This window comes from Myotis yumanensis, unplaced genomic scaffold (genome assembly GCF_028538775.1).
Source record: "Myotis yumanensis isolate MYYU_CA2020_CCGP unplaced genomic scaffold, mMyoYum1.0.hap1 SCAF_10, whole genome shotgun sequence".
Classification (NCBI taxonomy): Eukaryota; Metazoa; Chordata; class Mammalia; order Chiroptera; family Vespertilionidae; genus Myotis; species Myotis yumanensis.
In genome coordinates this window covers 30288507-30302259 of record NW_027223761.1, presented here as the reverse complement: position 1 = coordinate 30302259, position 13753 = coordinate 30288507, and the positions used below count along the sequence as shown (strand labels likewise).

General features: G+C 44.2%; 1 protein-coding gene across 1 annotated transcript in view; it reads right to left on the bottom strand.

The window, feature by feature from the left end:
* Nucleotides 1-13753, bottom strand: part of SERGEF (secretion regulating guanine nucleotide exchange factor) — a 191574-nt gene that overhangs the window by 60513 nt on the left and 117308 nt on the right. The window contains 1 exon segment of the mRNA XM_070428210.1: nucleotides 2165-2201. Within this exon segment, the coding sequence (XP_070284311.1) occupies nucleotides 2165-2201 (37 nt within the window).

The following is a 13753-nucleotide window of genomic DNA, read 5'->3' as shown; positions in this document are numbered from 1 at the left end:
TAACCCGGGACACACCTTTCCAGACACTATCATTTCTCTCTTCCAACTAAGAATTACTTCACTAGAACAGTCACACTAACACATGAATCTCCCCTCTCCCCACCTGAACAAGAGAAATGAGAAACAGACACAATTTTAAATGCATATGTACATATGTGTGTGTTTCTTATGCACCCCCTACTTACCAACTATTTCACATACATTATCTAACCTCATCGTCACAACAACAATCCTGCAAGGTGGAGTCATCCCCAGGACATAGAGGAGAGAAAGCTGGAGGCTCACTCAGAGATGGAGCTGGTTGGAACCAAAGCTGTCTGCCTGCAGAGTTTATGCTCTTTCTACAGCCCCGGGCTGCCTCTCAGCTCAGCTGCCGCCCTGCTAGCTCTGGCCCCCTCCTTCGCCTCGATTTGTTCTTTCACATATTTAGATTCCCTGCACTCTTCTTTTTTGTGTGGTCCCAGAGGAGGCCAACCTCTCCCAGACCAGTGACAGCAGCAGCAGCAACATCCTAGGCCAGTGGTTCTCAACCTTGGCTGCACATTAGAATCACCTGGGAATCTTTTTTAAATCCTGATTTCTGGGCCTCATCCTGTCCGAGGCACTTCCTCCGACTCTCTGATTAGCTTGTCTTAATTACACCCCGGCTGGAGCAGTTCCGGGGCTGCTGCAAAGCAAGCAGGCTCACTGTTCCGTCTTCTCACTCCTTCTCTGACTCCAGCCCCTTTTGCTCCCCACCCCCTCTGCTGGCTGGCAGCCTACCTCCTCTGCTGTCCTTGGTTCTGCCTCCTTGCACATCACGTTCAGGCCTGCCAAAGAGTGCTTCAAACTGCTGCCACTCCAGGCAGCTGAGCCAGTCTAGCTCAATTCAGAAAAGAGAGCTCAAGTCTCTGCTGAGTGCCAGGCACCGCTCTGGGTGCCACAGGCAGGAAGCAAAAGGAAAACGCAGGGGCAGAAGCTCAGAATCAGAGGCTGGAAGGGAGCAGGAGCTCAGCACAGGGAGCGGTGAGAAGGTTGTAATACAGTCCTAAAATACCAGAGCTGGTCCAGCCGGCAGCGTGGCTCAGTGATTTGGCGTTGACCTATGAACCAGAAAGGCACGGTTCGATTCTGGTCAGGACACATGCCCGGGTGGTGGGCTTGATCCCCAGTAGGGGGCGTGCAGGAGGCAGCCAATCAGTGATTCTCTGTCATCATTGATGTTTCTATCTCTCTCTCCCATCCCTTCCTCTCTGAAATCAATAAAAATATATTAAAAAGAATATCAGAGCTGGAGGGAATCTTGGTTTCCTGTTTTAACCCCTCCATTTTATAGATGGGGAACAACAGCCCACAGGAGGGCAATTGTATGAATAAATGATGTCTGTAATAACAACCAGCACTTCTAAAACCCACGTCCTTTACATGTACTAACAACCCCTTCAACAATCCTCTGAGGTAGGCACTATTGCCCTCCCCATTTTAAAGATGAAGAAAATGAGGCATTGAAGGGTTAAGTACCCACTTGTCCAGTTCACACAGCTAATAAGTGGCAACCTGTGCTGAACTTAGGCAGGCAGGCCCCACATTGCTGTCTCTCTAATGCACTGTGAGAAGAAGACAGTCTACCTGTGGAAGTAACAAGGCTCCTTGAAGGAATTACATAGGCCCTGGTTATCCAGAGTCAACTAAGAGGAAGCCTTACTTAATCAGAGGCCTCAACGGAGCTCCCAAGCACCACAAAATACAAGGCACTGGGTGAACAGAGCCCCATATTTCCAACGAAAGAGCCAACCAAGAGGAACAAATTTGGTGGAAGGGATTTCCTCAAGGAAGGAGTAGCAGCTCAACCCTCTTCCCCTTTTGTGTCTTTAATATCCTTCAAGATCTTTCATATCCTCAAATGCCACTTCCTCAGGTAGGAAGACCAGCAGGCAGCTTAAAAAGATGCTCGAAGATGTGGATTGAAATTTATAGAAAAGGAGGTTCTAGAAAAGCCTTGGTCAACCAAAGACTCCCATTTCTCAGAATCTCCCCAATATACACAAACACCACCACCACCGCCGCCACCACCACCACCACCACCACACCACACACACACCCTAGCCTCTGGTTAACCAAGAGTCTTCTCCAATTTGCCACATGAGTTTCAGAATAAATAGCTACCAGTATTTTAGCTACTTACCAATCACTGCCAGATTATGTTCCGAGCCACAGGAGATCTGTAAAATGAAAGGAAATAAGTTATACTAAAGAAAAAATGTTTCAGTATTTTAGCCTGTATATTTTATGATCAGTTAGTTTTTAATAACACTAACATCTATTTTTGGCAAATTTTAGGAAGTAGAAAGCAGCACCATATACAAAAGTTGATTATAATTACAACATACTCACAATTACATAAAAAGAAAACGTGATAAATATTTGAATGAAATACACAAGATGTTAATAATATATTTGTTTTTATGCAGTGAGCCATGAGTAATTTTTTAAAAATCCTTTCTTCTTTGTATGTCTTTGTACTTTTTCAAACTTTCTATACTGAGCACATATTACCAGAAAAACAGAAATATAAGGCAATACAAATGACAGTTTTTGAAAACTGAACTGAAAAAGACCATCACTCTCATCTGGATGGAGAGAATTTGGTGGAAACTGACTTGTTTAAGGACAAATGTTTGACTTTTCCCATCTGCTCACTCTCCTTTCACCTTCCAGTCACACAAACATCTGTAGTTCTCTGGATGCGTTCATCATACTTCTGGGCCTTTGCACATGCTGTTCCTCTGCTTGGAATGACCTCTCCTCAACTGCCTACCCAGAAAACTTCCACTCATCCTTTAAAATCGCAAACCGTCCACTGAGACTCCTTCACACTTGCTTCTAGGCAGACTCAAGCACTCCTTTCATTGAACAACTTATATGTACCCCCATTGTGGCAATCATTTTGTGGCCTTTTATGTTTTATCTGTCTCCTCACTGCCTTTGTCTTGAGAACAGGACTAAGTCTTATTCACCTTTGTATTGCACAGCTGAATTGTACAAGGCCACAGACTCAGCTAACATCTGCTAAGTAGGAGAATGAATGAAAGAACAAAATACATAAAAGAACAAATAACTAATATACAATGGATAATCATTTGGGGTTTTGAATCCAGTGTCCACCCAGCCAGAGGCCCTTCTTGCCTTTCAGTCTCTGCACCTCCCAACTGCTACCAGGAGGAAGTGATTGAGAATACAAAAGCAGAAACAGTTCTCCGGGTACTAATTAAAAGGAACTCAACACTCTGGAGAAGCATCCTGTGACCTTTATCAGGATGTTCACTCCAGCTCCTGGCAAAAGGGAGTCTCCAGGTACTCACAGAATGTCAATGAGGGGAGAACCCTGGAGATCTTCCAGTTCAATCTTTCTACATTACAAATTAAAAACTGAGGCTTGGGAAGAGGACAGAACTTGTCTTGGGTGCCAGAGCAAGTGTGTGTCAAAACTAAGGCGAGAGCCTGGCCGACGTGGTTCACTGGTTGGGCACATGCCTGAGTTGCAGGGACAATCCCCAGTGGGGGGCGTGTAGGAGGCAGCTAATCAATGATTCTCTCTCATCACTGATGTTTCTCTCTCTCTCTCCCTTCCTCTCTGAAATCAATTTTTAAAAAACTAAGACTAGAACCATTCTGATTCTCACACCAGTTCCTTCCCTGATGCTATAGCTGCTCACTCTTTCCCAGTGAAAACCATTCGAAGTAATCAGAATAGGCCCCTAACAGTAACAGATTCAAAAGGCATTTGAGCACTGACAGCCAAATAACACGTTGGTGGATGAGAATGGGCAGCAAGGCGTCTGAAGTTTTTTCCTTATAAAAGCTGTGCTGCCCAGATCTCAACTTCTACAGGGAAGAGGGGTGTCCACACCTGGGTGGACTCCCTGACAGTATCTGGCAAAGAAGCTCTTGTATATTTTATCCCAGTAAAGATTCCCAGGTTGTCTAGGCTCTGAGGTCCTTTGGGACAGGCTCTGGAGATAATTTCTCTAAGAGGCTCCACCATGTGTCATACACACAGCACAAGTTCATTGTATGCTTCCTGGTTACACGGAGGCTGATTCCCTAGGTTCCATCATAGAAAGATGTTTAGATTGAAAGACTGGAAAAAAACTTAGATATCTAACGTTAGGAGAATGCTTATGTAAATTATGATAGAGCCTTGGAAATTATGATACAGACTTGGAAAATGATGCTTACAATAAAGGAAAATAGTTATGATATCCTGTGAACTGAAAAATCACCTAAAAACTGTAATATGCAATATGATCGCAACTCTATAATAGAGCATGCATAAAAGACTGGAAGGAGATACATCAAATTTTGACAGTGATTGACTCTGGACTAGGGATGAGACAGGCATTACAAGTATGGTTTTCCCTTTTGCTTTTTTAATGCTTTCTAATTTTATACACTATTTTTCTAATCAGAAAATAATCTATTAAAAACAAGTACAATGCACTACAGAGGAAAAAAACCTGCCTGGTATAAAATCTGATATGTTTTGTTGCGGGGGTGGTGGGGTGGGGGCGAGAGGGGGAAGATTTGAAAGAAATATAACTAAATTACAAGGGCAACTTCTAGTCCCTATTTTTGAAATGTTCTTTAATGGTGGTGGTAGCAGTAATGGTGATAATTGCAGCAATAAAAGCAGGAATTAAAGCCACCATATACTGAGGACTCATGTGCCAGGCATTATGCCCAGGTACTTTATAAACATCACACATCTTAATCATCACAACAATCCTTTTCAGGTAGGTTTGACTTTGCTCATTTTAGAGATAAGAAACTGAGCTCATACATATTAAATGATTTCACAGCCAGCTAAGTAGCAGTGGCAGAACTGAAACCCAGGTCTGCCTCGTCTCCAAGCTCCTGTTCTGTGGTGCCAAATCATACTACATTTGTTTTTCAAAAATAAAGTTATTTCGCTTGAACGTCCACCTATGAACCAGGAGGTTGCAGTTTGATTCTGGCCAGGGCACATCCCCGGGTTGTGGGCTGGATCCTCAGTGTTGCACGTGCAGGGGCAGCTAATCAATGATTCTCTCTCATCGTTGATGTTTCTATCTATCTCTCCCTCTCCCTTCCTCTCTGAAATAAAAATTTAAAAAGAAAAGAATACAAAAATAAAGTTATTTAATTTCACAACATGGACAGAGAAAGGGCCTGCCTCTCTGACTGCCAGGGCTCAAGCTGGGGCTGTGGACTGCACCTTGAGGACCAGATGCTTCACCCAATGCCAGTATTAGGCAGCAGGTGCTTCTCTGAATTAATGAGCGAAACAGTGATGAGTGGAGGCCACATAGAGCTTGGAGCCCAAGGCTCCCTGCTGCTTCCTGCTGGCTGGGCATTGGCGCAGAGGTCAGGACACTGAACACCACAGGCCACAGAACCCCAATGCCACACTTCTTCAACAAGATTGTATCAATGACCATTTGCTTCATATTGCTCCTGTCAGCATCTTCCCACTGCCCAGCTGCAGGCAGCTTTCTAGAAGATGCCGTTAACAATGGCAGTGTGCCCGAAGGAAGAGATTCAGAGACTGGAAGCCAGGTGAATCCTCCATCCTCTACTTCCTGAACAGTTAGCCAGGTATCCTCGGGCCTCAGTGTTCTCAGGTGTAAACAATGTCCTCAGGTGTAAACAAGTACATAACAATATCTGCCCCATCTGCCTCCCAGAATTGCTAGAGGATAAGTGAGACACGCCCCTCTCCTCACAGCCAGATGTCTCAACTTTCTTACACACAAATCTGACCATGTCATGGCCCTATACAGAACCCTTCACAGGCTCCCAGCTTTGGAAGGGTAGTCTAAACTACCCAGGAGGAGGCTCCAGCTTACCTCTCTGGCCTCATTTCCTCCCTCTGCTACCCATGAACCCTCAACTCCAAATAACATACTAGTATTCCTTTGGTTCTATTCACACCACATTATATTTTCTCTAAGAACACTATAGGGTTTCAGGCTTTTACGCATGCTATTCTCTTTGAATGGAAGTCCCTTTCTCCCACTGTCTACCTAGCTAAATCCTTCAAGATTGCTCAAATATCATCTCTTGCCTAGCCGGTGTGGCTCAGTGGTTGAGTGTCAACCTATGAACCAGGAGGTCAAGGATCGATTCCCAGTCATGGCACAAGCCTAGGTTGAAGGCTCAATCCCCAGTGTGGGGCGTGCAGGAGGTGGCCAATCAATGATTGTCTCTCATCATTGATGTTTCTATCTCTCTCTCCCTCTCCCTTCCTCTCTGAAATCAATTATTAAAAAAAATTTTTAATCACCTCCTTGTAAAGCGGACCCTGACTGCCCCAGGCAGAGCCAGCTGCTCCAGCCTGGCTACTCCCACAGCTTTATGCATCACAGCCCTTATCACACATGAGGTATCTATTCATGACCCAAGCATGAGTTAGGCACCACTGTCTCTCAGAGATCTAGCAAAGTGCCTGCCTAGCAGTGTCCCTGCCACACTGCCCAAGTGCAGGGCATGAAGGGGTGGGAGGGGAGGAGGAAATAAAAGGTAAGGGGCCCAGAGAAGTTAGATGATCCCAATACAAGTGTTAGTAGTCATGTGGCCATTCTAGCCCAAGTGAAGACAGGCATTGAGATGCACAGAGGGCAGGAAGGGAAGGGCACTACAAGAATAGTATAGAGATGACAGGAGCATCAATAGCACAGTAGATTGTTCCAGGAACGCACAGTAAACCAGCCACAGAGGTCAGTCCTGGGAGACAGAGTCTCACTATAGAGGAAGTAGGTTCCAGCTTGCTGGATGGGGCCTTTAAGAGAAGTGGGCATGCCTCCCCAAGGGTGAAGAGTGGGACAAAGGTGGCTGTGGAAAGCTGTCTGACTCAGTGCTGCTCACATGCTAGAGCAGTGGTTCTCAACCTTCCTAATGCCGCGACCCTTTAATACAGTTCCTCAGGTTGTGGTGACCCCCAATTTCATTATTACAAATTGAACATAATTAAAGCATAGTGATTAATCACAAAAACAATATGTAATTATATATGTGTTTCCCGATGGTCTTAGGCAACCCCTATGAAAGGGTCGTTCGACCCCCAAAGGGGTTGCAACCCACAGGTTGAGAACCACTGTGCTACAGGGATCTTCTCTGTTCAGGCATCTCAGCCTCAGGAGGCAGAGCTGCAGAAAACAATTTCCAAGCCCCACTCCCCGCCACCCCCCAGCTACCACAGGGATAAGATCTCCCAACAACCCTCCTGCCAGGCTAGACTCCATCAGTTCTGATGAGAGGAGTTGCTCAGGGATATCCCATGGGCTGGACCCCACTAACTGCAGCTGGATGGGGATGAGCTGGGGCAAGAATTGTCTGGTAGTAGATGCCCAGGGAATATATGCTGAACACATCAATGAGTTAAATGAATGGATAACTAAATGAATAAGCAAAAATTAGATTAACATGAAAATATTTGCAGGATGTTGAATGTGAGCACTTCAGTTCTCAGCAGTACACTTGAACCATTTCTAAAAACAGCTGACTGGCCCTTTTGAGTGCTTGGTGCCAGGCACCTGGCTAACTGCTTTGCCTGTTTTATCTCATTTAAACACATACCAAACCTAAGAGAGGGACTCTTTTGCTACAGCTGCTTTACAAATGAGGCGACTGGGGTTTAGGGAGATAAGGTAGCTTGCCCAGTGTCTTACAGATAATGGAGATACAGGATTCTGTGATCATTCGGATTCAACCTTTCTGTCCTCCCAACTGTTTTAACCTTTCTTGCTTGTACACAGGATGGAAATACACTGCTCACCCAGTTTCCTACATCCTGGAATCCTGTGTCAATTATTAGGGATCTAAAGGGGAAGATTCCTATATTTACAAAGCCCAAACAACATCATCCTAGGGCTAGAGGTGTCCTCCCTGGACGGATCAGGAGACTGCTCCAGGGCTCTGGGGGAGGGGAGGGGTGTGTGTAAAATGGCAACAAGGCTTTGTCCCCTGCCCTCCCTGTGGAAGCTGTCACCTCGCGGGGACCTCCACTGGATTTTTCAACTGAGCCTGGGGAAATCAAGGGCGGGGGGGGGGGGGGGGGGGAGAAGACTGGGGTGGGGTACAAACAGGACCCAGGGGAAGAAGCACAGAGATGCCAAGAAGAAGCCAGGGACCGCCCTGATCTCCTGATGAGCAGCTAGTGACAGCCCAGGGACCATCCTGGGATGCAAGCGAGGCCTGCAAGGCCTGTTGATTGGTTCCTGCAGGTGCCAATGCACCCAGCCCACGGATACTATGGCAACCAGGCGCCAGTGCGGAGGCACGTGACACCGGGGGAGGGGCGGCCATTCCCCCCGGAATCGGAGGAGGGATTCCAAGCCTGAGCTCTCCCCTTCACCGAGAGTGCTAGGCAGGCATGGCCCCCAGGAAGGAGAAGCAGGAGAAGCGCGCTGGGAACAGCTCCAGAAAGGCAGCCTCCCTTGGGGTTCAGAGGGAGGGAATGGGCGCCTCTGTGCAGCCTTTGCTAAAACTCCACCCAAACCCAGTTGCCAAGGGTGTAGAGCTCTGGGGAGACAATCAGAATTTCTAAACCTGTTAGAAAAGTAGGGCTGCGAGGTTGGGCATGTTTCACAGGCAAAATGCAACCCTGCTAGCCAATGGAATTTTGCCCCTGGCTCAAATAGTGCCAAATGGAGCCCATGGTGACAGCAGAGAGGCGGCACAGCTGCTTGCTTCTGGAAGCACCTTGCCTTAGAAAGACACCTTTAACGCCCAGTGTGAGGCCTGAATTTTTTACTGAAGCCTACATGCCAAAGGAGATAAAAAAAAAAATTGAAACCTCCAGGCCCAGTGGCTTCCTCTGTCCTCCACCTCAAAGTCCTGGCGTAAGAACCCATTCCCTCTGTAAAGCCAATTCCTTTTTTTCAAGGCACTTTATATACCTTAGAAAACGAGGCTTAAACTAGGTACTACCTTCTCAGATAGAGAGGCGGGGATGGGGAGGAAGAGAGCTAAAATTTGGAAAGTGCCTGGATGCCAAGCATGGGACATGATAGAATTGCACTTTACACACAGCCTCAGCCCCTGTGAGAAGTGGCACTCCGTCTCCCTACTCCAAGGAGTTAAAGCACTAGTCCCAGGTCACACGGTGCTATACACCCAGGCTGGCCTTGATCCAAAGCCTGTAAGCTCAAGCACTACACATACTGCTTCCTCTTCTGATACTGGTACCAGAGTGCCTGGCAGTAAGGCCCAAACTCACGTGACTGGCAGATCTCTGACTCTTCTTCCTACTCTGTCTCCACCCGGTTAATTCATTTTCTCAAAGACTCTCCAATCTATGTCTTGATTTACAGCTGCTACCATCTTAGTTCAATCCTTTTCATTGTAGCCCGATTCTCTTAAAAGACCGCTAAATGACAGCAAGCCTTCTTTTTGTCATGTCATGATCTCATTTTTCACTCTGTGTGTGTGTGTTTTGATGATCTCATTTTTAAAACAACATTTTTAAGTTGTCATAGTCTTAAAGCCTCCTAACTTCCTACCACACTTGATCTCTTACCCCTTTTCTGCATAAAGCCACTATCTCAGCAACATAAGTCTCTTCTCTGTCCGTGGAAAATTGGTTTCCCCACTTTTGTACCTTTATTGGCACCATTCTCACTTTTCCATACCATTCTAAACCCGACCAACCCTATAAGACCCAGTTAAAACACATTGCCTTGAGGAAGCCTCCCAGACTACCTCGGCCCCATGGAGATCTGCCTTATCTCAAATCCTACCACCTGCCTTGGCTACAGTTTGCCCTGGTCAAGTCTCCTTTGTATTGTCAATCATTTGAGTATGGATATAGGACATGTCTTTCTAGTCAGGGTGAGAAAGTGGAAAGAGCTCTTGTTATCGAACCAGGAGACCTGGATTTGAGTCTTGGCCCTGCCACTTCCTGGTCAAATAACCTTGGGCAAATCTTTGCCTGTGTGGCTTTCAGTTCCCTCACCTTTAAAATGGGGGTAACAACAACCCGGCATAACTCAAACATTCTAAAACCCTTTCACAGCCTCCCTCCCCTCCCCCCAGAATCTATAGAATAAAATTCACTTTGAACTTAACCCTGTTCTATACATACATTTCTAGAACCTGTAAAAAGAACCTATAAGGCCCTAGTTAGTTTGGCTCAGTAGATAAGCCATCGGCCTGCGGACTGAAGGGTCCCAGGTTTGATTGCAGCCAAGGGTACATGCCTGGGTTGTGGGCTCGATCCCCAGTAGGGGGTGTGCAGGAGGCAGCCAATCAATGATTCTCTCTCATCACTGATGTTTCTATCTCTCTCTCCCATCCCTTCCTCTCTGAAATCAATACAAATATATATTTTTTTAATTATTTTTAAAAAAAGAAACTATAAGCATTAGGAACTGGCATAGGTTCACTATGAACAGTTCATTTCCTTTTTCAACAGTTACTCTATTGGCAGATAAGGAAAGAACTTCAGAAATGTCTACTGAATTAGACTATGATATACACAACAAGTAGAATATAACACACAATTAAACTAGCCAGGCACCCAGAATGCTTGCTTTGCCCTTAGTGCCCTTCTAAGGGAATTTCTTTTTCCTAAGTTGCTACACGGATACTACATGCTCCTGCTCTCTCAGGCCACATCTAATTGGACTATGGATGGATACCTGTCCCAAAGTAGGTTAATGCATAAATTGGCCAGTCTGTGAAGTGATTTAATGTGAAAGTTCTATCTGAAAATAGTTGTCGGCAGTGAGTCCTCTAGTCTAGTTGGTAGCTAGAGCAGTAGCTGGAAGAAACAGACACAAGAAAGATTAAAATGAAGACCTACAGGCAGAAGAATCAGAAGCAGCAAGAACAGTCAAAGTAGAGATGAGTAGTTACGTCACCAGAACGTGAGAGTTCCAGGGCTTAAGAAGGTCTAGATGTCTAGCTGCCTTGTGTTGTAAATGACCTTCTAATTGTTCTTTTAAAAAAGAAAAGAAAAGAAAAGAAAAGAAAAGAAAAAATCCTCACCTGAGGATATTTTTCCATTGATTTTTAGAGAGAAGGAAAGGCAGAGAGAAATATCAATGTGAAAGAAACACATCAATAGGTTGCTTCCTGCACGCACCGTGTCCAGGGCCCACGCTGGGGAGGAGCCTACAACCGAGGTATGTGCCCTTGACAGGAATTGAACCGGGGATCCTTTGGTCCACAGGCCAAGGCTCTAGCCCAGTGGTTCTCAACCTTGGCTGCACATTAGAATCACCTGGGAATCTTTTTTAAATCCTGATTTCTGGGCCTCATCCTCCGGAAATTCTGTTTCTTTGTTATGGGGTGAGGCCAGGTGATTCTAATGTGCAGCCAAGGTTGAGAACCACTACTCTAGCCACTAAGTCAAACTGGCCAGGTCCAGTTGTCCTTTTATGAGACATTTGTTTCACCTGTTTTCCTTAATTATGCCCATCCTTACAACACTAACGTAACCTGAGAGTATCTCTGATCCTTGCGGACTAAAAGAACCTGACACAACAATGCATTTACTAGATTTCAGAAAAGCAAACCATTAAGTTACTTATACCCTTGAGAACAAGTGGAACCATGAGAGCTGAACAACCAAACTCAAAGTCAGGCAATTAATAGATTCAGACCAGTCAAACATACTATAGCATGCTTCTCAAAAAAATGTAACAGTTACCCTAATAGTCAAGAAAGGCTGAAATTAAAAAAGACTGCCAATACAAAGTGCTGGTAAGAATGAGGAATAAATGGGACTCTCTTACATAGCTGGCAGGAATGTACATTCAACAACTGCTTTGAAAATCTACATCTACTAAAGCGCTCGCGCTCGCTCTCTCTCTCTCTCTCTCTCTCTCTCTCTGTCTCTCTACCTAAGTACCCAAAATAAATTACTTACTTTCCATTAAAATACATGTACAAGAATGTTCATAGAAGCTTTATTTATAATAAATAAAAACATAAAATTACCCAAATATTCATCCTCAGTAAAATGGATAAAGGGTAGTATATTCAGAAAACTTTATAATAAGGGGGGGGGGGGGGGGGAACTACAGCTAGTCACAGCACAGATAAATCTTCAAGAATAATGGTAAACTAAAGAAATCATGCACAGAAGAGTAAATATTATATGCTTCTACTTATTTTAAATAAATAATATAACTGTTTTGAAGGGGCAAAAAGAACTAATCCTGGGAACTGTTTTTAAAAATATGTTTTTATTGATTTCAGAAAGAGGAAGGGAAAGGGGAAGAGGGATAGAAAGATCAATGATGACATAGAATCATTGATCAGCTGCCTCCTGCATGCCCCCTACAGGGGATTGAGCCTGCAATCCAGTCATGTGCCCTGACCAGGAATTGAATTGTGACCTCCTGGTTCATGGGTTGATGCTCAACCACTTAGCCATACCAGCCAGGCAATCCTGGTAACTTTTAAACATAGTACTGTAACTAAAAACTTCTGTTTAAAAATAAAAAGTTGCAAAAAAAAGTATTTAACTCTACTAAGTGGATTTTTAAAAACCATAGTAGCATGCATGTATCAACTTTAAACGTATTTAGTATGTACTGTAGGAATGAGCAAATGAGGAAATATATTAATGTTGTCGGGAGCCAGAGTTTTCAATGTAGATGAAGGAAACACAAATATGAGGGATGGCAAAAAGGAACCCTGTGGACACTGAATCAGAAATAGAGGTATCAGTATGAACTCACAGTTTTACACACACACACACACACACACACACACACACACACACACATTGAATTAAACCAATATGAAATTCCTAGAATAAGTAACACCAAAGAAGCAATGAGTTCACTTGGTGCATGATCTTAGCTTTTGAGTGCTATTCAACTAAGATAAGTCAGAGCTCCTTAGAGAAGTGGCTGGTTCTAGGGATGGGAAGGGGAAGAACAATTTGAGCCTGAAACATCTATTTGTGCCAGGAAAAAAGGAGTTGATCAAAGAATTACAGGGGCATGTCAAAAGAATATAAGAACCAGCTTGAAGGGTCTCACAGTGGCTAAATCAGGGAGAATTTGAGCATCAAAATGAATAATGACAGCAGATTATAACTCAATGAATAAAATAAAAATTCATGAGTACACACTGAATAATAAATAGGGGAGCAGGAAAAGCTCTTCCTTATAGTACGATGTCAAGAATAATAAATGTAAAAGAAGAAAATAATTTTGCAATAGTAATAGCTAATTCAGGGAAGAATTATTAATGGATGGTAGAACAACTGGGCAAAAATCTGAAGAGAACAAGATATGTACATAGTCTCAAAGTATCTCTTCACAGATTACTTCTTTTTATGTTAATTATATACTTATTCACATATTTATTAAATATGTGAATGTTAGAAATATCTACAAAGCTTAAAAATATCTAGTTTTTTTAATTTTCAAAAAATTTTTTATTGTTGAAAGTATGCCCCCTCTTTTCCCCCATTGACCCCCTCCAACCTGCCCCCAACCCCAGGCCTTCAGCACCCTATTGTCTGTGTCCACGGGTTATGAATATATGCATACAAGGTCTTTGGTTGATTACCTCCCACCCACCCACCCTCCCCCACATTTCCTCTGAGATTCTGCATTCTGTTCCATGCTTCCATGTCTCTAGATCCACTCCGTTTATCAGTTTGTTACTTAGATTCCACATAAGTGTGAACATATGATACTTGTCTTTCTCTGACTGACTTATTTCACTTAGCATGATTCTCCAGGTCCCTCCATGCTGTTTTAAAGGGTAAGAGATT